Below are 23,670 nucleotides of genomic sequence, written 5' to 3'. Positions count from 1 at the left end.
CCCTCTTCATTTTCCTACCCGCTTGTACCAGCTTTGCCCCAATGTTTGCTAAGCACCTGCCAAGGTTCCTGGGGCGAATGCTGGGAATCCCTTAGCTGTGCCAGCATGGCTGGCTGATGTGTTCACTCACTCACTCATTCAAGTCATCTGCTGAACGTCTCCAATCCTCGGGCACAGCTAAGAACTTAGGATCGAGACATCCTCCTCCTCCTGCTGCTTGCATTCTAGCAGGGCAAAGAGCAATGAGCAATCACAAAATACATTTTTTAAAAAGACTTATTCATTTATTATTTATACAGTATTCTACCTGCATGTGTGCCTACAGACCAGAAGAGGGCACCAGATCTCATTATAGATGGTTATGAGCCACTATGTGGTTGCTGGGAATTGAACTCAGGACCTTTGGAAGAACAGCCAGTGTTCTTAACCTGCAAGCCATTTCTCCAGCCCACATAATACACTTTTAAATAAAGTGCTGTGAAGAAAATGTAGAGCCAACTATCTCCCACTCTAAGCCCTCTTTGTGAGGAGTATGCCTGGGCCTGCTGGCCTCTCTTAGCTCTTGGGTGCTCCCATGTGGGTCAGAGAGATCTCGGATGGTTCCCAGTCACCTAGGAACTTCCAAGAAATGCAGATTCTCTAAATGGAATCTCTTGGATCAGACATCCAGCACCCTAATGCTTCTGAATTCTAAAGCTGGGGAAAGGTGAGCTTTGGGGACAAGGACACACCACTGTGTTCTACACAACATTTGGGGGACTATGAATGTGTGGGTGGGTCAGGGGCTTGTTTCAGTTCAGACGGCTAAAATAAGTACCAAGCCAGGTGTGGTGGCAAGTATCTCTAATGACAGGAAATCGGGAGATCAAATCTAGCCTGACTTAAAAACAAAGCAGGACAGCCAGATGCGGGGGCACCTGCCTGTAATCCCAGCGCCAAAGAGGCAGAGGCAGCAGAATGGTCATGAATTCAAGTCCAGTCTGGTGTAAATAGCAAACTCCAGTCCAGCCAGGGATATAAAGTAAGACCCTCTCTCAAATAAAATGCCAAACAACAAAACATGCAGCATAAACTGGGCATCTTAACCACAGCAGATTTATCCTCACAGCCCCACATTCTGGGCAGTTCAGCATCACAGTGCCAGCCGAGTTAACGAGTCTGGCGAGGCCTCCTTTCCAGTGTGTAGACAACACACTAGATTCCTCTGAATCTTCCTCAGGCCGCACAAGGGTTCCGTGGCCTCTCTCCAGTTTCTCTTCGAGGGACAGTATTCCCACCACCCATGAGGCTGACAATCTAACCACCTCCTCAAGCACCCTTCCCCCCACAATGCCATTGTCGGGGTAGGGTTTCAGCCTTAACTTTTGAAGGGCTGCAGACATTCAGTCCATGCAGGAGGTGATGCTGAGCGTACTTGAGCTATCAGTGTGTGGCTTGGTGGCTACTCAGCTGTCGTTTGGCTCTGAAAGGTCCCTTGAACTCTCAAGTGTTGAAGGCTTGGTCCTCAGCTGCTGGGGAAAGTGGGAACTAGTGGAAGCATTAGAAGACTGGACCTACTTGGAAGAAGGAAGCCACAGGGATAGGCTCCTGAAGGGCATCTTGGGGCCTCAGCCTGCTCCTTCCTCAGCATCTCCCTCCTTCCTCTAAGCCCTCCCATAATCATGTATTTATTGCCTTTCCATAGCCCTGAAAGTAGCTGGGCCAAGTGCTGTGAACGCCTGTGATCCCAGCACTCAAGGAGGCAGAGGCAGGCTGATCTCCGGGAGTTCAAGGTCAGCCTGATCTACATACTGAGTTCCAATAGATAAATTAAATTTAAAAACGAATAATCAGCTGCTTTTTAAGTCTGATTTTCTGAGATATTTTGTCACGTAACAGAAACTCTTAGACCCTGTTTCAGTCAGGTACACTGAGGAGGGGTCGGAGGAGGCACACTTGAGAACCACTCAGTTAGGGCCGCTAGGGAGAGTCCCGCAGTTTGGCTTGAGGGGTGTGGGCACTGAGGCAAGCCTGCCACAAGTGTGGGTTCTGCCTGGGAGGCTACCCGGCATGGCTACCTGGTGACAGAATGCCCTGTGATATTCTATCACAGACAGGCATGGACGATACTGCGGCGTGCTCTTAGCCAATCTGGAGTGACATGTCTCTGAGCCTTCTTAAGCACATGGCTTTTTTTTTTTTTTCTTTCTTTCTTTTTTTAAAAAAATTTTTTTTATTTTACTTTTTTTTAAGATTTATTTATTTATACATATGAACACTCTATCTGAATAAATGCCTGTATGACACAAGAGAGCACCAGATCCCATTATAGATGGTTGCAAGCCACCATGTGGTTGCTGGGAATTGAACTCAGGACCTCTGGAAGAGCAGCCAGTCTCTGAGCCATCTCTCCAGCCCACAGCACAACGGCTCTTATGAGGCAAAAAGATTGCCTCAGGAATGCACAAAGAACAAAACATGCAGAGGTCCTGGCTGCCTCCATCCCTCCCCTGCTCTCCTGGACTGTGTCCAAATCCCGAGTGGGTATCCACTGAGGTGCCCCAGTCGGGGGTCAGAGCGGGCTGGAGAGGAAGGTCAGAAAATGAGTCTGCCTTCTCCCAGCAGATCAGTTCAGCAGGCCTGTGCTGTTGGAGCAAAAGTCTTTTCCCTCCGGGTTAACCTTCTCTTAATGACTCCCTTCTTTCATACTCTGAAGACTTCAGCCCTGCCCTTCTAGCTCTAGGAGTTGAAATGATCTTGCCAAAACAGGGCCGGGATCCCTGCCCTCTCTGTTAGCCCTCACTCCCACCCTTTCTACAAGCCTCTCCTTTGTAAATAACACTCCCGGAATTTCCCTAGTTTTCAGGAAGCCATCTGCTTCCCACGGGGACTCTGACTGATGAGACAGCACCATGAATAACAGCGGAAACTAGAGGTTCCTGGCACAGGCCAGAGCTCCGGGCAGGGCGTGGTTAGGTGGAGGTGAAAAAAAATATATAGGAAAAACCTGCAATAGAGCTGGTAGAGGAGGCGTAGGCTCAGCTGCCTAACATACCTGTAGGGTATACAGCCCCTGACGGAAAGGCCCCTGAGGCAGGGGCTGTGCCTCTAGATGCTGGGATCTAGCAGCAGGGCACAGAAGAGGTCAGAAATAAACCAAGGACTGAACCTGTGAAAGCAGGGTCCAGGTCTCGCTCTATCCCTTCTCCTCCCACGGGGCCCCACAGAGACTAAGAGGTGGCAGAATAGTACCTTAGCTCTCAAAGGACTTGTATGCGTGCTGTTGGTAGCCGGGAATGCCCAGCCTGTGCAACTGGAGGGGGAGGGGCAGGTGGTACACAGCTGCAGAACTGAACCAGTCCCTGGGCTGCAGGTTGGAGCCCTGTTCCAACTAGGTGTTTGCTCTGCAGCTCTGGATGAGGGAGCTCAGACCAAAAGCAATATGGAGTCAGAAGGCCTGGTTGCAGGCACAGGAACCTCTCTAGAGTCTAGAGCCTTGTGTGCCATCTTCTGGAAGGAGCCCCCTGCTGACACTCAGCCCTAGTGGTGCTTGTGGGTTTTCTGTAGTTTGTTTTCTGGCGGAGAGGGCAGTTTGCTGTTTGTTAGATGCTGCTTCTGTGCGTGTGCCTGGAGTCAGCACTGGACACGTGAGCACAGACCTTAAAGAATGTTCAAGATAGTCACCAACTTTTCTTTCCTTTTAAAATATATTTTTTTCACTCATTATTTGAAATTTTATACAATATGTTTTGGTCACATTCACTCCCCACTCCTCCCCCAACTCCTCCCAGGTCTACCCCCAACCTCTATCCCTCTTCTTTTTACTAACTCGATGGATCCAGTTTGTACTGCCCATACTCATGGGCTCATCCGGTAGAGTCTGATCCTCCTGGAGGCTATACCTTTAAAGGAAACTGGCTGTCTCTTGCAGAAGCCTCTACCTGTCACCAGCACCTCCGAATATCAACTGGCTTGATCTTGTATAGGTCTTGTGCCAGCAGCCACAGTGGCTGTGAGCTCATGAGTGCAGTCATTTTGGTCTGGTCCCAACCTCTGGCTCTTCCAAAATGGCCACAGCAGCGTGTGTGTGTGTGTGTGTGTGTGTGTGTGTGTGTGTGTTACAGCTGACCCATTTCTGGCTGAGTACTTCCCTAACACTTATTCTCTGCACTTATTCTCTGATCAGTGGTGAGTTTCCTCATTAACCTCTCTACTGCTCAAAGAAACTTGTCTGATGAAGTCTGAGAGCTGTACTTATCTATGGGTCTAGACACACAGATTCAGAGGCCAGCTTGAGACAGTGTCATGTCTTGGGGTTTCTGTTGCTGTGATAAATCATGACCAAAAGCAATATGGAGAGGAAAGGGTTTGTTTCAACTTACTCATCTGTATCACAGTCCTTCCCTGAAGGAAGTCAGAGCAGGAAAGAGGAGGTGGGACTGAAGAAGCAGCTATGGAGGAAAGCTGCTTATTGGCTTGTTCTTACTGACTTGCTTCTTACCGGCTTTCTATTATTATTATTATTATTATTATTATTTCTTCTACAACACAGGAATACTTGCCCAGCGGTGACACCACCCACCCCCTGTGGGCTGGGCCCACCTCCATCAATCATTAATCAAGAAACTGCATATAGACTTGCCTGTAGGAAACCTGATAAAGACATTTTCTCAGCCAAGAGGAACCAGCTCTGGGTCCTTTTTCCAGAAGAGTCTAACTCATGTCAAGCTAAAAAAGCACAAAACAAAACAAAACAGAAAAAAAAGCAAACAACAAACAAACAAACCCAGCACACTCCATTTAATAGAATAGTAACTGATTTACTCCTGGGTCCTGTCTTGGCCAGACTTACAAGCGTCAATTTTTCTGACTCCTTTCATACAAATTCTTAATGCCCACAGGAGAGGTGGAAGAAGTTTGGTTCACAGCCAGCTTACTGTGAAAATCCGTCTCCGAAAGCCGTGGTGGCAGAAAGTGAGTCCCTGCTCCCTCTGTTCCTCTGCCGCGCCCACCACACACTGACGGGGAGCCGTGACAGCTTAGTGCTGATGAGGCAGCTATTGCCTACACGGAGGCAGGAGACCGGGCCCCCAGGGTCTAAGGGCTATGTTCTCCCAGCCCTCCCGCTCGTCTCAAGGACTGTGGCAGACACTTGGGCCTTATGACCTACAGTGCTGGGTTGGTTTCCTGTTTAGAAGCCCACTTCTGGTACAGGGAGGCTAAACTGGAGGTCGGAGGTGAGTGCTGAGAGGAAAGGACATGGAGGGGGGAGGGGGGAAGTGGGGGTGGAGTGGTTGTGGTGGGGCCAATATCCAGGCTCGGGAAGAGAGGGTAGGGCTCCAGGCGTGGGTGCAGGCCCCTGCTGGACAGAAGAAGGAGGGGCCCGGAACATAAGCCTGGCGAGTATCACAGCTGACTCCAGCACTGAGCCTACCTGCCCACACCTGCTTATCCAGGACCCCAGTCCCCAGCCCTGCACAGACGTTAGCAGCCATCCTGCCCCTTGCCTTTCCCTTCCCCAAGTCCCATCATTCAAACGGCATCCCAAACCAGACCTCGTTCCCCATTTCCACCCTCTGCTTCAGTGCTTCTAAGTCCTCCGCTCCTGAAGCAGGCCCGCTGGCGTTCCTAACTGCCACCGGGCACTGGAAAACACAAAGCAGGTCTCTGTATGCTCTGGAAGCTCATCAGGATCCATCTAGGTCCAGAGCTCAGGTCTGAGCTGTCCAGAGCTCAGGTCTGAGCTCTCCGTGCTCCTCTGTCCCTTCACAGAGCTCCCTAGCGCTGGGTACACCCCACTCCTACCTTCTTTCCCCACCCCTGCTCCTCAGCTGGAACTCAACAAAGCTATGTCCTCAGAATTCAGGCACCAACTCAATTGCTACCTTCTACTGGCGAAGCAGCCATGTCTGAAACATTATCTGGTTTTAAAACTTTAAAGCACATTTGCCAGCATTTACCATCTTCTCTCCCGCCAGGAATAGAAGCTCTGTGAGGACAGGGAGCCCATCTCTCCTGTTTGGGGTCAGGTTTCTCAGGCCTAGCACATAGGGAATGTGTTGGCTGGCCCCTGGGAGATACAGGGACACCGACAGGTCTAAGGTGAAAGGCAGTGATGGTTGATGCTGGAGTCAGCAGTCTGGGAGAAGGGAGTGAGATTCCTTCCAGGAGTATCTGGGCAGAGTGCAGAGGAGGAGGGCTTAAAACGTGAACAGAATGGAGACATGGCCAAGTACTGTGCCACACACAGGGAGGTAGGTGTCATGGGCCTAGCTCCTTGGCAAAGGGAAGGGTGAGGGCTTGGGATAGCTATGTGCGGGCTTCTGGGGCATGGGAGACAGATGTGAAGAGGTAAATTGAAGTTGTGCTTCAAAAAGTCTTAAAGGTTCAATTGTGCCTGCCCCCAAGTCAGATATGAAAGTCCTCACCTTAGTACACTCCAGAATGTGACTGCGGCAAAAGAAAGAGCCTTTAGGAGGAAATTAAGGTTCGATGAGGTTCTGTGGCTGGGCCCCAGTCCAGTTATGACTGGTATCCTATAAAAAGGAAGCAACGGAGATGTGAACAGAGAAGGCTCTAGCAGATGCAGCAAGCGTCAGCCATTGCAAGACCATGAGGTAGGCCTTGGAAGAGCCCATCCTGCCTTGCATTTCATCTTTCAAATCTGACTCAACGTCCAGCCTCTAAAACCATTTCTATTTATTTCTGTTGCCTCAGTCACTCTGCTCCGTATGGTAGCATTTTTCCATGGTAACCACAGTAAACTACACATGTCTTAAAAATTTTTATTTTACTATATAGTTTGACTCAAAAATCAAACAAAACGTATTTATTGGACTCAAAATTAAAACAAAATGTAATAGTAACCAAGTGATAACAATCAAGGATGGATTCTGGTGACAGTACATGTACTGTTCTGCTGTGATGACAATGGTATCAACCTCTGCTCTTCCTTTTAATTAACTCCTAATTTCAGTCTAATGGTGACAGAAACATCTCAGACATTGCAACAGTAACCTTTCGTACAACAAGCGTGGGTTAGTTTTTTGTTAACTTGACACAAGCTAGGGTCACCTGCAAGAACAAACCTCAGGTGAGAAAATGCCACCATCAGATTGGCCTGATTGATAATTGATGTGGGAGGGCCCAGCTCCCCTTTGGGTGGTCCCTACCCTGGGCAGGTGATCCTGAGTTGTAAGAAAGCTGAGCAAGCCATGGAGAGCAAACCAATAAGCTTGGTCTCTGCTTCCATTCCTGCTCCCAGGTTCCTGCTTGAGTTCTTGCCTTGACTTCCCTTCTAAGTTTTAAGTAGAAATAAGTCCTTTCCTCCCAAGTCGCTCTCGGTCATGGTGTTTATGCTTTTGGCCACGGTGCTTACCACAGTAATAGAAAGCAAACTAGGACAAAACATTTGACTGGTACTTCTCAAAACCATTAAAGTCATTAAAAAAAAAAAAGTTTTGAAAAACTGTCACAGCCAAAAGGCAGCTAGAGAACACGCTGAGTGAACAGAAAGTACAGTCCTAGAACAGAGGTCGTTAGATAAAACTAGAAGCCTGGAAAACGTCTGCACATTAACCATGATATTGTGATATGAGCTCATCAGATCAGCCGTAACAGATGTACCACAGTTAATAACTAGGTGTTACCAGTTAGAGGACAGCTGGGAAGTGGCTCAGAAGATACAGTGCTTGCCCTGGAAGTACCAGGACCTAAATTTGGATCCTAGCACCCGTGTAAAAAACTGGCACAGAGCTGGGCAGTGGTGGCACACTCCTTTAGTCCCAGCGCTAGGGAGGCAGAGGCAGGTGGCTCTCTGAGTTCGAGGCCAGCCTGGTCTACGGAGTAGGTTCCAGGACAGCCAAGGCTACACAGCGAAACCCTGTCTCAAACAAAACAAAACAAAACAAAACAAAAACTGGCATAGACCCACACACCTGCAATGCCGGTGTTGGGGAGACAGAGCCAGGCAGATCCCTGATGGCCAGCTAGTCTGTCAGAACCAATGAACTCCAAAGAAGGTGGAAGACTGAGAGGTCACTCAGCAGCTAAGAGCTCTTCAGAGGACCTGGGTTCAAGCACCCACACCGTGGCTCACAACCATCAGTAACTCTAGTACCAGGGGTCTCATGCCCTCTTCTGATCTTCCAGGCACAGGCACACATGTGGTACACAGACATACACGCAGCCAGAACACTCACACACGAAATAAAATTTAAAATAATTTGAAACAGTAAGATGGAGAGCCACGGAGGCTGATACGCAGCGTCCCCCGTGAGACTTCACATCCATCCATACCATGTGCACACACTCCCCGCCACACAGGCCCTCAGCAAGAATAATGATAATTAGAGGAAGTGGGGCAGGAAAAGCATACGGAGGGCCACACCTTACAGTGGTCCCACTGAAGAATTTTGTACTTTATGGTGGTGGGAAGCAGATGTGACTTCTGTGGAGGCCGTATTTCACATCTTGACCTTGGACCTTCCTGTGGACCATTGGTCCTGGGTTCAATGCAGTGTGGTGGTTCCGGCCAACAGGGGAGTCGTGATCGCGAGGAAGTGGTGCTCTAGGGTTCGGATTACTGCTGGGATGGTGCCTGTAGGGGTACTAACTACACCCTCCACGTACCTTTGCCACAACCTGCTTGGTGGAACACAATCCCAGTAAGTGGAAGAGTGGCAGCAGGGGGCGTTGTAAATATCTTTCAACTCTAAAACTTTTCTGAAAATGAGATTTAAAAACACACACACACACATACCTAATAGTGCCAAGTCTGGCTTACATCTGTCCCTGGTGTTCCCAGACATTCCTGTATTAGTGTTCTGTGAAACCCTCCCAGGACTCCAATATGCAAATGTGAGTATACACCGATTTTCTTCAGGGGCGTTTTAATTCGCTTTGAAGGCTATTTAACCCTTTTTAATATACCATACTAGAAAGGTACAAAATGGAGGGAGTGGAACATGCCCCACAGACATCATGACTCCTGAGCAGTTACAGCTCAGCGCTCCTCACTGCCTTGTCCTTTCCCTCTGAAGCCAGCTCTAGTCGAGGCCTCTCAGAGATGCTGGGATGCATCTCTGAACAATATGGACACCGCATAAACCCTAATGCCTGCATTCTATCATTAATGTGACTCTGGTGGGCCTCTGATGAAGCCTGGTGTAGATGACGGGAGATATTGAAGAGGACCACGAAGGTTCCCAACGCTCGTGTTAGGCAGCTCACAACCACCTGCCATTTCTGCTCCTGGCATCTGAAGCCTGCAAATGCATGTGTATAAACAAACCTACACACGTGTGTATACACATACACAGATCATATAACATACATAATAAAATAAATTGTGGTTTTTATTTTGTGTAGATGCTGTGCTTTGTCTGTGTACCACGCATGTGTGCCTGCCTGACAGGAAAGAAGAGGGTGCAGTTCCTTGGAACTGGAGTTACAGACAGTTGTGAGCCGACATGTGAGTGATGGAGATCAAATCTGGGTCCTGTGGAAAAGCAGCCACTGAGCCATCTCTCCAGTCCCCAAAATACATCTTTTTTTTTTTTTTTTTTGTAAGATCAAGGACCTTTTAGGAGAGCGGGTGGCATTCCTCTGGGCCTACCTTTTGTTGGGCATAGCGGGTCGACATCTATTACTTCACCACTCATGGACTTGACACTCAGATGGGGATGCAAGGCCCCTGAGATCTTGCAGGAAGCTGAACAGAGCTGGAATTGGGGCCCAGGTCTCTTGACATCTAATCTAGAATCACTCATTCCCCAAACTTCCTCTTCTCTCAAAACTCTGCTCCCAGAAAGGATGTGTCACTGGCCACTCATGGCCCACATGAACTCAGTCTTAAAACCCTAGGGACATTAATACACTAAACCTACTTGCTAACGATGAGGTGACTACAGAATTCACAGGGAAGCTGGCACGTGCCACAGGCTGCTGGAAGCATTCACACGTCACACCCGAACTTCCGCCGACAGGTACTATTATCCTACCATACCCCATGACAGATATGTGCCCGCCTAAGATCACACAGCGAGGGTGTGTCAGCCGTGGTGCTGAACCAAGTCTGTTCAGCTGGAAAGTCCACGCTCTCAATCACTAACCCCCGTGGCCTCTTAAGCACAGGTGTGGCCAACCATAAGGGGGCTGGTGCAACTCGGGCCTCCTCCCTCCCTCTGCCCCCACTTAGCCACAGCCTCCCGCCCCTCAGAGAAGCTATAAACTGCCCCTGGTCGCCAGCTGCTGCCCTCTCCAGGGCCTGGGTACTTCTCAAGGTGATCTACCCTCTGTGTTTGGGGGTCCCCCACCGGTATTCATGTTTCTAGAAGCTCATGGAAGTTTAAGTCCGGTTCAGTTCATCAGCCGCTGTGTGTCCTCTGCCAGAGTCCAGGCGAATGGCGCGATGTGGGGCACTCAGAAAGGGTGCCTGCCCAGCCGGCAGCCTCTGCTGAGGGTTTGCTCTGGGGCCTGCTCCAGTCTCTGTCATTCGGGCTCCCGAGCTGGAGAGCAACGTGACATGGAAGACAAGGCTCTAAGAACAGAGCTGGACCCTGAAGATACAGACTGGACTCTGCCCTGGGACGTCGGCGCTGGACCTCCAAGGACACTGACACAGGTGGGCATGGGCTCTTTAGTCGTGGGATGGCACACGTGAAGGGCTGAGGCGGACAGCCTGTGTGTTGTGTCCAGGAGGGCGACATGGCTCAGGTCGTGGCGGAAGCAGGGCAGAGCCCCAGGTCCCCGGGGCCCAGGGCACTGAGCGGTATGAAGTGTGTTGACGCAGACACGGTGGGGACACCCTGCGACCACCTCCTAGGCTCCGGCCTTTAGCCGTGCGTGGCACTAGATAGCCCGGGGGCGGGGGGGGGTATGACACCGTCAGAGGGGGTCTGTGGCCGGCTCGTCGCCAGCCTCTCGGACCTGAGGTTCGAGTCCCCGCGGGTCTCGACGCTATGCAGGACTCCGCCGGCCCTTTCTTCTCCGTCCTTTGCTTTCTATTCGTCCGAGGTGACCCTGAGCCAAAGGCTCGCAGACTCGGGGTCCGGAGGTCCCGCAGCGCCTCAACGCCCACCTAGCCTGCTGGGTGGGGGGCGGGGCCGGCGTCCGCAGAGCGCGCCCCTCCCCCGCCGCCTACAGCGCGGACGCGCACGAGCGCGCTCTCACCTGGCCGCCGCGGCAAGCCCCGCCCTCTCATCCCGCCTCCCACCCCGGACCAATCACAGATGGCGTAGGTGGGGGGGGCGACGCGCGGGGCGGGGCCTGCGCAGCCTGCGGGGTGAGCCCGGCGGGTGGCGGAAGGCGGCCGGCTTCGGCAGAGGCGGCGGCGGCGGCTGAGGCTCGGCGACGCGGCACGCGGGGGCGGCGCGACAGGACGGGCGAGGGCTGCGCGGCTGTCCGCAGCCACCGCCTCTCCGCAGCCGGGCCGCAGGGCGCCGCAGCGGGTGCGCGGCCTGTGCGGCGGCCGCAGCGGCGTCCTGTCAGGCGGCGAGGGCGCCGCGGACGGCGCCGGGATGATGCCGGTGGGTGCGGGCGGCGGCGCCGCGTCCCCCGGGCCCCGCGCGCGGCGGGCCGGGCCGGGGGCAGGCGGCGGGCGGGCGCGCGGGGCGGGCGGCCCGAGGGGCAGGTGGGGGCGGCGGCTGTCAGCGGGCGGGCGGCCGTGGGCGGGGTCGCGAGACGGGGCGCGCGGCCTCCGCGGGGCTGCGGCGCAAGCGGCCCCTCCCGGCCGGCCAGCCGTGCCTCGGTTTCCTCGCGGCGCCCCGGGAGCGGGCGGCGGGGGCGCCCGGTGCGGTGTTCCCACGCTGGGGACCCACGTTTCCCCCGCGCTGGGCGGAGCGCACGCCGTGCGTGGATTCGGAGAGCCATCTTAGGAATCCCCTTGCCGAGGCTTCCCCGTGGGTACATTTGCCCCACCTGGCGTGATGTCCCTCTGTCCTGAAGGTTGAGCCGGTTGTGTGTCGCCCGAGCCTTTGTCCTGCTCTCAAAGATGCTTCTGGCCAGGAAGACCTTCGTCTTTGGGGTTGCCACCTTCCCTGCCTTTCCCTTACCTGCAGTACAAGCGGTGGATGCTGAATTCTCTCTCTTCTTTTTTTCTTTTTTTTTAAAACAGGCTTTTTGTGAAGTGTATACTTCGTGATTATTGGGGGGGGAAGGTGACATGGGTTGTACCCATTTGGACGTATTGTTTTTGAATGTCTATTAAGTAAAATTCTTAGACATAATAAAGTAACACACAATCCTTTTTTCCCCCTGTTCGTTTGTTTTTGAAGTGCTGCAGATCAAACCTGGGCTTTGCACGGCTAGGCCAGTGCTCTACCACTGAGTTTATACGTCCCAGATCCACCAAAAAAAAATTTTTTTTTAAAGCCTACATGAAAGATCACGTTTCAGAGGGAAAATATGTCTCTCTGCATTTTTACTTGACTATGGCCGTTCTGCTATGCTGCACCCAAGCTCATTAGCTTACATATCTCTTTTTCAAATAATTTCCCATTTCCTGATAATCTCTTCTCCCCTTTTTGAACTGATTCCAACCCCTGGTGTTTGTGGAGTTTAAAGATTTGACCTATCTGATCCTTAAATCCCTTGGTGTTGGGCTTGTTGAATTTTAAACATGTTTTTAAACGATTGTCATGTAATGGAAGGAGCATTAAAAGAGCATCAGAAGAGCTGGAGTCAAATAATTGTTCTGGTACTTTTTAGCAGTATGACCTTGAAAGAGTTGAGGTCTGAGCCTTAAATTAACTGACTAACAGGGATAAGAACAGATCAGTATTTGAAGTATGATCCTGAAGATCAACCAGGATGGTTCTCAAAAGTGTTAAACAGAATGCCATGGTATATTTTTATTATGGCTTTGGGTTTTCAATTTGTAATTTTAATCTCTGCAAGATATACTTTATTTCCTCTTCTTATTGGCATAATGTTGAAAAGGTATTGGGGTATTTTAGTTTCAAAAGCAATTTCAGTTAAGTCTTGGTAGTTATGGTGATAATGCGTTCACACTGTAATAATATTGAAGATTGTCAAATGTTTGGCAGGTTTCATCATTCTGTAGTATTTAATTAAAAATGCCCTGTTAGGGAACTTGGATTGCTTTTTTTCGTATGTTAGCCAGACATTTTTACTTCTATGTGATTGGGGTTTCCAGTCTATGGTAACAAATTTTGTTTTTGAGAAGTTTGTTTAGCCTGAGGATTGGGATTTTATTTAAAAAAATTCAAATAGTGTTTTCTTAAGCAGATTTTCTGTTGCATTACTTTTAAGATATTTTGAGAAACCAAAGGTGTTTTTCTGAATCCCTCTTTTGTGTTTTTTACTTTCGAGTTTCTTTACCTCTAAAAATACTGCTTGTAGGGTTGAGCCTTCCTCTGTTAACACAGGTGGAGGTGCTTGTAAATGTAACAGAGCTTTTAAGAACACACCTTTCCTTCTTGAGGCTATCTTACACTATGTATCCAAAGTGTAAATGTGATTTTCTGGTTTTGTTATATATTTGGTGTTGACCATCAGTGAATCATCGCAGGAAGATTGGTTCTTATTTTGTGGTTGTACAAGCAGTAGGACTGTCTCATGGAATGTAACACCCCAGGATCAAATGCAGTTTAAAATATTCTGGGTACTAAAAGAATCAACAGAACAAAGTATTTCTCTTCATACCTTTTGCTAACTGGGTTTGCCCGAGCCATACTTTTAAACTACACTTATTTATTGTATGTGCACAGCACCACCAGTAAGTGTGCACATCAGAAGACAACCTATAGAGAAGGTCTTCTTCCACCAAGTGGGTCCCTGGAATCAAACTCAGGTCATCAGGCTTGATGGCAGTGCCTTCACCCACTGAGCCATCTCACTAGTTACCTGAACTATAATTTTAAAAAGGTGATTCCTCAAAAAGCCACCGATGTGATGGTGGACTTTTTGTTGTTTTTCAGGATAGGGTCTCTGTGTGTAGCCCTGGCTGTCCTCTATAGATCAAGCTGCCTCTAACTGAGAGACCCGCCTGGCTCTGGTTCCCGAGTGACTTTATATTTTGATTTTGGGTTTGGTTTTGGTTTTTTGAGACAGGGTTCCTCTGTGTAGCCTTGGCTGTCCAGAATTTACTTTGTAGACCAAGGTGGCTTCAAAGTCAGAGAGATCCACCTGCCTCTGCCTCCTGAGTGCTGCTGGGATTACAGGCATGCACCACCACACCCGGATGACTTTTTTTTTTTTTAAGTAAGCTTTGTGAATCCCTTGAAAATATACATTTACAGCACACTTCAGGTAGACCAGCACACTTCAAGTGTTTATTGTCCCATGTAGGTAGGTCGTGGTTACCAGGTTGGGCAACGCAGATTTGAAACTTAGTGATGTAGTGTTGGTCTGTGGAGACTCTTAACTGATCAAATGGTTAGTGCTGCACCGGATCTCAGCTGCTGAAAGTCAGGAGTGTCTGGCCGAGTGCCCATCTGACAAAGCCTTTGTAGAAGACAGCTGTCTGCTGTTATATAAAGTCCCAAAACTTTGGCCTGATGTGATGGCACACACCTGTAATCCCAGAACTTGGGAGGTGGAAGCAGAGGCAGGAGGATCTCTGTGAGTTCAAGGCAAGCCTGGCCTACATAGGATAGCCAGAGCTACAGAGAGAGACCCTGTCTCAGAAAATAAAACAAAAAAAAGTTCTGTGACTTTCTGCATGTGTGTGTGTGTGTGTATGGCTTTTGCATTGAGACCGGGTCACAGCATGTAGCCTTAGCTGGCCTAGAACTCACTGTGTAGACCAGGCTAGCCTCACACTCAGGGATTTACTGCTCCTGCCTCCTGAGTGCCGGGACTAAAGGTGCGTATCCCCACACCGGGCAACTTCTAGGTTTAAAGTTGGATTTTGAAATTTTCCCTTAAAAACAGTATAGGTGCTCCAGTATCTTTAGTCACTTTTCTGTCAACAGGTGACCCTTTAAAAATGTTTTCCCTAATATAGCTAAAGGACTGCACATCCTACTGCATAGATATTTACTCGCTCATGTTCATTGCTGCTCTTATTCATAAAAGCCAGAATTGGAAACAACTAATAAATGGATAATGACAAATGGATGGAACTAGAAAAAATCATCCCAAATGAAGTAATCCATACTCTGAAAGACAAGTATTATATGTTTTCTCTTATGTCCGGACATTAGCTTTTATGCTTTTAATAAATGTGCTATAATCCATAGAGGTTAGGTATCAAGGGAGGAAAGATCTCCCAAGGAAGCAGAACGAGAGTATAATATTATATAGACAAAGGGAAAACCAGAAGAGGCAGATTGAGTAGGGAGGGAGGAGGAAGGCTGAGAAGAGTAAAGGAGCAATATGGAGAGGGACCACTAACACTAAAGGCCATTTGAAAATCCATATGGAAACCAGCTCTTCTAGAAGCTTCCTAAAATACAGAGCTATATGAAAGGAACCTAAGTGGAGTCACCAAGTAATAAGAGAGACAATGCCCTGACTAGACATCTTATGCCACCAAGTAAAACCTCCAGTGCCAGGAGCGGGTTACATCTTGTTCAGGTGTTGGGCAAAGGGGCTCTATGGAAACCCACAAACATTATAGGCTATTGGTTACGCTCTACAACTTGATGATAAGTTGATGGTACACTGTGCTGAAGACAGCACTTATGTCAGAGAACATGGAGAAGTTGAGCTGGTGCCTGACTAGAAGCTTTGCCCCTGCGGACCAGCATTCATGGTACTGGAAGGTGTTTTGCATGCTACTGAAAGAGAAAGGTAATCATCAGTATCACCCAGCTACAATCCCTGAGACCTGCAACAGTGACCTTCCTGCAAGATATGCTAGTACAACAGTGGCACACGTGTTACGAGAGTAACCAACCACTTTCGGGTTGGATTTAAGGCCTGCTCCATGAGATGAAACCCACTGTTAGCGTGGTTTGAACTTGTGACTAGAGAGCTCACAGGTCTAGGGGAAAATCTGCTATTATTCAGTTAAAAGAACAGCAATAAAATGACTCCTACTGGCATAATGCTGTATCCGTAGATCAGTGCCTCACCCAACCCACATTAGAGAAGCTTCTGTTTGCAGTAGATGGACAGCAACACAGAAACACATACTTGGATAGTGTGCAGAGAGAGGGAGAGGGAAAGAGAGAAAAAGAAACTGACTAGAGCACTCAGTCTTAAATGGGGTGTTTTTCTCAACCTTTCCCCCTCAGGGCTTGGATCTCTTCAGAAGAGGAGGCAGAAAGATTCTAAGAGCCAAAGGGGATAGATAATCCTGAGGAAAAGTTGTCTTCCAGAAACTGCAGGACTGACCAACATAAATACAAACTACACAGGGTCCCAGCACTGAGAGGGGCAGGTGGACACACAGCGTTCTACCCTGACCGAGAAGTCACCCAAGACTGATAACTACTAGCAAAAGGAAATTAGGGTTTTTTGTTTGTTTGTTTGTTTAACCAGTGGAGTCTCCTTGGGTATACCAATAATACTTCAGGGTAGGTCCATCCTCAGAAGTAGTTAGACAATACAAAACCAACTCAGTGGTGTCGTCGTCTTCTTCTTCTTCTTCTTCTTCTTCTTCTTCTTCTTCTTCTTCTTCTTCTTCTTCTTCTTCTTCTTTGTGTGAGGGTTTTGTGTGTTTGTGTGTATGTGTTGTTGACAAAACAATGTTGGGTGGTGAGGTGGATAGGAGGTGGGGAGGGTATGAAAGAATGGGGGAGGGGAAACATGATCAAAATATATTGTATGAAAAATTATTTTCAAGAAAAAAGAAAAGCATTTCCAACCCCTGCCCCCAGAAGAAGTTTGCCTAAGACAATAGAGACATGGCTTTTCTTTAAAGAGCACTAGCTATTACAGAGGACCGGGTTTGATTCCCTGCACCTAAGTAGAAGCTCCCAACTGTAACTCCAGTTCCAGGGGATCAAGCACCTTTTTCTGACCTCTGCGGTTACCAGGCATCATGTATGTGGTACACAGACATATGTGCAGGCAAATACACACTTAAAATCAGCAAAACTTTTTTTTAATGTTTGCCTAAGGGAAAGGAATATTTAATGAATGCCCTAAGACCCAGTTGGGCCTCATAATATTAAGGCCATACCTATACAAATTGAATAGAAATAAAAAATTTTAGTTAAAAATGGAAAGCCTGAGTTAGAGCACGGAGTGGATGAAAATGGGAATTGTTGTGTTTATTGAAAGAGTGATATTTGGGAGCTGGTAAAGCTTTTTAAAGGGATGGAGCATACTAAGGGAATGTGACTGGGGCTGCTTTTCCCCTTCCAAAAGGAGGCTAACAGGAAGTGCTGCAGCTTTGAAGTGTGTTCTCTGTGAGGAGGATGCTTTGGTGGTGATGTTAGCCCTGGGGCTCCTTAACCTCTGTTGCACTGTCCTGCCCAACTACCTGGTTCCACCAAATGTATTCTTAGGAGCCCTTTCTGTGCTCACTGTAAGTAAGGTATGGGTTATGTTCATCTGTGGTTATAGGTAGCTTTCATTAAGCAAACATATCAAGTGTTCAATGAATGTTTTTTTTTTTCTTCCCAACTATGTAGAACTATGTTAAGATACAGAGTAGGTCTTTCTCTGGTGAACTATCAACTGTCACACAGGTGACAGAATCCTGAATGGAAAATGTGGGAGACTTGGGTTCTGACTGCCCACTTGTTGATGATGTGCCCTTTTGACTTAATAGCTTGTGAACTTAGCTTCTCATTTGTCAAATGAGTTGGACTTGGTCATTTCCACATATTTGTGGTTGGTCCAGTAGCTGTTTTAGAGCAGAAACTTTCATGAAGGTGACATTCATTTTGGCCACATCAAAGACTGAGGCATCCTAACTCTTGCCTAGTGTCAAGAAACCTTGTGTGATGGAGCAGATAGGGAGAACTCAGATGTGTGATGGTGCAGTTAATTATTTGCTTGATTGTCTAATTAGCTTGACTTTATATTCTCATTAAGTAAATAATACTCAAGACTGGACAATTTTTTAAAGTTTTATTCCTTTCCAATATAAGATCACTTAAACATATGTATTTCTGAGCTGCTCAGATATTTCTAAAATGAGAAGCACCATCTCAGTGATCCAAAATGTTATGTATAAAAGCTGCTAGTGCCATTTTTCTGAAGATAAAGTAGTCTACGTGAAGAACTCTTCTTCAGGCGGCTCTTCAAGCCAGAAGCTTTGCAGCTCCGTGGCCTCCTACGATTCAGTTTAGTGAGGGTGCGCTCCCAGCAGTGGTGTTTGTTCTTGTCTGCTCTGGCAACGTGTGGCAGGCTTTGTGCTGATGTCTGTTTGTGGAAAGTGAGGGTTGAGAGGTAAAGAAACTTGGCAAGGTCTCCAAGCTAATAAGTGGTGAGGCAAGGTCTAAAAACAAAGGATCTGACTCAGACACTCTGCTTCTAGTCTTTGCGCCAGTCAGCGGGGAGTTTGCCGTAGTCAAAGCATGTTGCCAGAGGTGCTGGTAAATGGAATTTGGCAAAAGTTTTTTTTTTCTTTTATGCTTGTGTCAAATAGAGCTTAGCATTAAAAGAATCCTAAGGCTGATGCTCTTGCTAAGGAGTGATGGTTCTCTCTGCCTTGCACTATGTTTGTGTCTCCCTCCTTTCTTAGCATCCTGCTTGGCCGCATATATGCTTTGTAGTTACGCTGAGGATTTTAAGCATGACAAGAGCTTAAAATATCACTGGGCTATTATGTTAAAGTTACATAACTGATTGTCAACATGCATCTTTGTGCGTGTTTGCCCAGATGGAGAATGGTTTTTCAGCAACGTGTGGTGGGATTTGGGTGCCTTGAAGTGCTGTTGCCATAGTTATTTTACAAACTGTGCTTCTGGGGCCCAAGGACTAGTATAACCAGGTTCTCCTGTGACACTTTCTTGGCTTGATTGCCTTGCTTTATTTGGCTGCAAAGAGAAGCTTATGAGTGTTGTACGTACTAACTGATAAGCAAATCTACTAGATTTTATAAAATAAAAATGCATGTTGACCATGAAGAACAACAAAAGGCCTGAAAAATGAGAGGCAGTTTTGTTAAGCTTAATAAGTGACATCTGAAATATTAATGTACACTTCAGTACAAGGTGCTGTTGGTATGTTAGAGGAAATGTTAACTGAAAATTTGGCACAGCCATGACTGATACCATATGCCATGATTGTCATTATCATAGTTCAGGCAGATGCGAAGGCCCCGCAGTGGGAGTGTGCCCAGTATGCTGGCCACATGGGGAGGCCTGTGACTGGAACAGAGTGATGGTGTCTCTGAGGGGTGAAGAGGTGAGGCAGGTGATCGAACTGCTGTAATAGGGTCTTTTTTTTTTTTTTAAGACAGGGTTTCTCTGTGTAGCCTTGGCTCTCCTGGACTGACTTTGTAGACAAGGCTGGCCTCGAAGTCACAGAGATCTACCAGCCTCTCTCTCCCCAAGTACTGGGGTTACAGGTGTGTGCCACTGCCCAGCTGTGTAACAGGGTCTTAAAGGCCAATGAAGGGATATGAAAATTTGTTATAAGAAATGAAACAGTATCTCCTCAATGCACCTTAAGTAATTCTAAGTGCAGGCATTGCTAAGGTGACTTTACTGCAGTAGGAAAAAATATGGACTATGGTGTTAGCATTTATTGGCTCTGTGGTCTTGGGTAAATTTACTTGACATGACTCATTTTTTTCTCTTTTTTTTTGAGATTGTTTATTATATTTAGCTCTTGCTGTTTTGGAACTTACTGTGTAGACCAAGTTGGTCTCAAATTCGCAGAGATACTCCTGCCTCCCAAGTGCTGGGATCAAAGGTGTATGCCAACTCTTCGGCTCCTTTATTTCCTAAGTTAAAGATAACAGTAACCTTTTACAGTTGGTAGCATTTCCTGACTTACATAAAAGGTGCCTGGCACGTAGGAAATACCATGAGTGTGTGTGTGTGTGTGTGTGTGTGTGTGAGAGAGAGAGAGAGAGAGAGAGAGAGAGAGGGAGAATGAAAATAGGTGTAGCTATTTTATAGCTACATACAGTGTACGTATGTCATTTAGAGGACAGATTTCCAGAGTCGTTCTCTTCTTCCCCCATGTGTGCCCTCTATCACACTCAAGTCCTCAAGCTTACACACTGAGTGAGTTCACCTGCTGTCCTTACTAGTTTCCACCAGTTTGTCTCAAGCTTGCAGTATCTGGGAAGAGGGAAACTCAGTTTAAAAAAATATCTCCATTAGGTTGGCCTGTAGGTAAGTCGGTAGTGCATTTTCTTGGTAAATGATTGATGTGTGAGGGCCCAGCCCACTGTAGGTGGTACCAGCCCTGGGCAGGTGGTCCTGAGTTGTATAAAAAAAAGCATACTGAGCAAGCCATGGAAGTAAGTCAGTAAATAAGTAACATTCCTCCCTGATATTGTGCTTCAGCTCCTGCCTACAGGTTCCTGCCTTGAATGCCTACCTTGACTTCCCTTCATGATGGACTCTAAACTGTAAGCTAAATAAGCCATTTTCTCCCTTAGTTGCTTTTGGTTACAGTGTTTTAGCACAACAGTAGACATCTGCTGAACTGTCTTGCTTGTGCAGGTATTTTTGTTTTTTAGGTAAGAAGAAATATAATTTATGTGCCACTTTTTTTTTTTCCTTTCTGAGACAGGGTTTCTCTGTGTAGCCCTGGCTCTCCTGAAACTCTCTTTGTAGACCAGGCTGTCCTCAAACTTAGAGAGATCTGTCACTACCTCCCAAGTACTGGGATTAAAGGTATTTGCTACCATGCTGGGCCTTATAAGCCACTTTTTTGTTTGTTTGTTTGTTTGTGACAGGGTTTCTCTGTATAGCCTTGGCTGTCTTGGACTCACTTTGTAGATCAGACTAGCCTCAAGCTCTCAGTGATCCACCTGCCTCTGCCTCTTTAAGTGCTGGGATTAAAGGCGTGTGCCACCATGCCTGGCTCTTATGTGCCACTTTTTAACATGTATAATTCAGTGCTTTTAGGTATGACAAGGTGGCACAATGTGGCAGCTATCTCTTTCAGAATATTTTACCTGGATCGTCTTTGCACTTCAGTGATTATCCCTTATCTGAAATGCTTCTGACTACAGTTTCAAATTTAGCTTTTATTCCCCTGGATTTTGGAATGTTTCCATGTGTATAAGACTTGGAAATTGAGTTCATGTTTAAACACAAGATTTGCTGTTTCATATGCATCGTACCTGTAGACTGAAGGTAATTTTATATAGTTTTTTTGTTTGCTTGGTCGTTTTTTTGTTTGTTTGTTTGTTTGTTTTGTTTTTGTTCTTGTTTTTTGAGACAGGTTTTTCTGTGTAGCTCTGGTTGTTTTGGAACTAGCTTGTAGACCAGGATGGCCTTGAACTCAGAGATCTACCTATCTCTGCCTTTCAAGTGCTAGGGTTAAAGCGTATGTGCTACCACGACCACTATACAGCATTTTTTTTTCCAGACAGGGTTTCTCTGTGTAGACTTGGCTATCCTGGACTCAGACCAGATTGGTGACAGAGATCTGTGTGCTTTTGCCTCTCAGAGTGCTGGGATCACAGGTGTGCACTACTGCGCTTGGCTTCTATACAGTATTTTTAATGCACCAGCATTTTGACAGCTCTGTCATGAGTCAGGTGTGGAATTTTTTCCTTGTGGTTTCATACTGATGTTCATTTTAGATCTTGGAGCACTTTGGAGTTCAAATTCTGGGTAGGGTGCTCAGCTTGTCCCTGCTGCAGTTGCTGCCCTGACCGTGTGGCTCATTTCTGCCTTTCAGGAGGAGAGCCGGAATACTGTTGTTTTGTTTTCTGTTATACCACTGCCTAATCCAGAAATTGGCACGTAGTTGGTGTTCAGTAAACATTTGTTGAATGAAGGAAGAAATGACATGCAGAGCAGTGTCAGATCCCATTGTGAGTGTGTATGGGTGCATGTGTGCAGGAGCAGAGTTTGGACCTGATTCACTTGCAGGAAGTGCAGCAGTGCTGTCAGATTTGCATGGTAGGATACATTCTGCACTTGATCTTGATTTTAGTCAAAAGCCTGGGAAACTATAGAAGAGTACTCTGGAGTGGTAGAAGGTATACGGAAAAGGAGAGAAAAAAAAATGAAGTGCCAAATGAGAGGCCTCAGAGCTCAAAGGCCCTTGCTACCAAGCCTGAAGACCCAAGTTCAGTCTCTGAGACCCACATGGTGGAAGGAGAAAACCAAGTTCTGAAACTGTGGCACTCACACATATCCGCCCCCCTCTACCACACAGAAATGAAGAACATAAATAATTTACGAAAAACGATACCTTGGGAAAAAAGAACGTAACAGGATGAGTTAAGAGACTAGTTGATTCAGGCTTGCCCAGAAGGGGAAGCTTTGGTTAGGAGTAGAAGGAGATCTGGTAGAGTATGAACTGAGTTCATGTTTGAGTGTTAGTGCACGTACGTGTGGGAGAGAGGAAGGAAGTACATGACTGGAGCTGAGGATCACAGGCTCATTGCTTCGGCAGCTGGTTCTGCCTTTCCTTTAAGACAGTAATTGAACAGTGGTGTAGAAGGGCTGTGAGGGGGATGTGCTTTGATCTGGCTGTCTGAGATGTTAGCTAGTCCTGAAATATGGAACTTTTCAATCTGAAGGTCTAAATGCATCAGGGAAACAAGTCCTTCCCCTCAGATTAAGTAGCTTTTAATGCTGTGTGTTTGGCATGAAGGGTTGCTGCCTGGGCATCTGTACTGCACTATATACCTCACTTTGTTCTTCGTAGTTTACATAGTCAGTTTCTTGAGATGACTAACCGAAGTTTCCAAGATCATGGCTGGAGTGGGGGTCTTCCATCACAGTACTGAAGCATCTAATAGTTCTGCGTGCACTTTCTTTCTTTTGATACATGCATACAATATATGGAGGTGGAAAGATGCAAGTTCAAGGCCAGCCTGAAACACACACACACACACACACGTACGATGTACATTAGGCTGGCCTTGAACTTATATCCTTCTACCTGAGACTCTGATTGGGGAAATAGACTTCAGTGCCACAGGGCTCTGATTCTGGCTTTGCCCCTCATTTTCCTGAGGCCTTGGATAAATTATGTAACATCTTTGTGCCTTCTCTTCCTCCTCTTTAGAACAGATTTAATGACATTCTGTTTCCTGAGATGGCTGGGTGGCCTATCAGGTCCTGGAGTATCAATATTCATGATAAGCACTCAGTAAACATTTGCTCTTATGTTTTCTGCTGCAACGAGGAGCTATTGTGGGAATATGGCACAGTGGAGATCCCACTCCGCGTGTTTCTGCTCTGTGCTGAGAGAAGCTATAATGAGATTCTAAAATCTAACTGGTTGGTAGAACAGAGAGAGCATAGTTTCTTTTGTTAGAAATTAAAGTTTGTCTTCCTTATCTAGTATTTCTGTTAGTCAACTCAGAGCCAGACGAGTGCACTTCGCCAGGGTTCTGATAGGAGCTGGTAGTGGCACCTCCCAGACAACCTTGCAGGAAGTGCCCCTCCTCGGTGCTTTTTGCTTCCTTTAGGACAGTGCCTGCCTGATGTTTATCTCCGGGCACTCCAGGAAAGCAGAGTCTGTTTTCCTTTTCCATTGCAGTGTCCTCAGTGCTGAGGACATTGCAGGCCCCCAGTGGCATTCAGCAAGTACTTGTTTACTGAATGAGCTCAACAGCATTTGGGATGCAATAATTATATGCTGGGTCTGGCCCTGCTTGAAGTGACCTCATTGTGGAGGATGTAA

General features: G+C 47.3%; 1 protein-coding gene across 4 annotated transcripts in view; it reads left to right on the top strand.

The window, feature by feature from the left end:
- Positions 1-10,489: 10,489 nt before the first annotated feature.
- The window catches only part of Ppp1r13b (protein phosphatase 1 regulatory subunit 13B), a 69,449-nt gene continuing 56,268 nt past the window's right edge, over positions 10,490-23,670 (top strand). For 2 of the 4 annotated variants that reach the window (XM_060388225.1, XM_060388224.1), the window contains exon 1: positions 10,490-10,603. In XM_060388225.1, the coding sequence (XP_060244208.1) occupies positions 10,505-10,603 (99 nt within the window). In that variant the 5' untranslated portion in view covers positions 10,490-10,504. Of the gene's footprint in view, positions 10,604-11,261; positions 11,508-23,670 lie in introns of those variants that run through there. The other 2 variants (XM_021655991.2, XM_021655990.2) reach the window with 1 other exon arrangement.

This window comes from Meriones unguiculatus, chromosome 7 (assembly GCF_030254825.1).
Source record: "Meriones unguiculatus strain TT.TT164.6M chromosome 7, Bangor_MerUng_6.1, whole genome shotgun sequence".
NCBI classification, from domain to species: domain Eukaryota; kingdom Metazoa; phylum Chordata; class Mammalia; order Rodentia; family Muridae; genus Meriones; species Meriones unguiculatus.
Note: the sequence above shows the minus strand (reverse complement) of the source record. Positions and strands in the feature narration are given on the sequence as shown.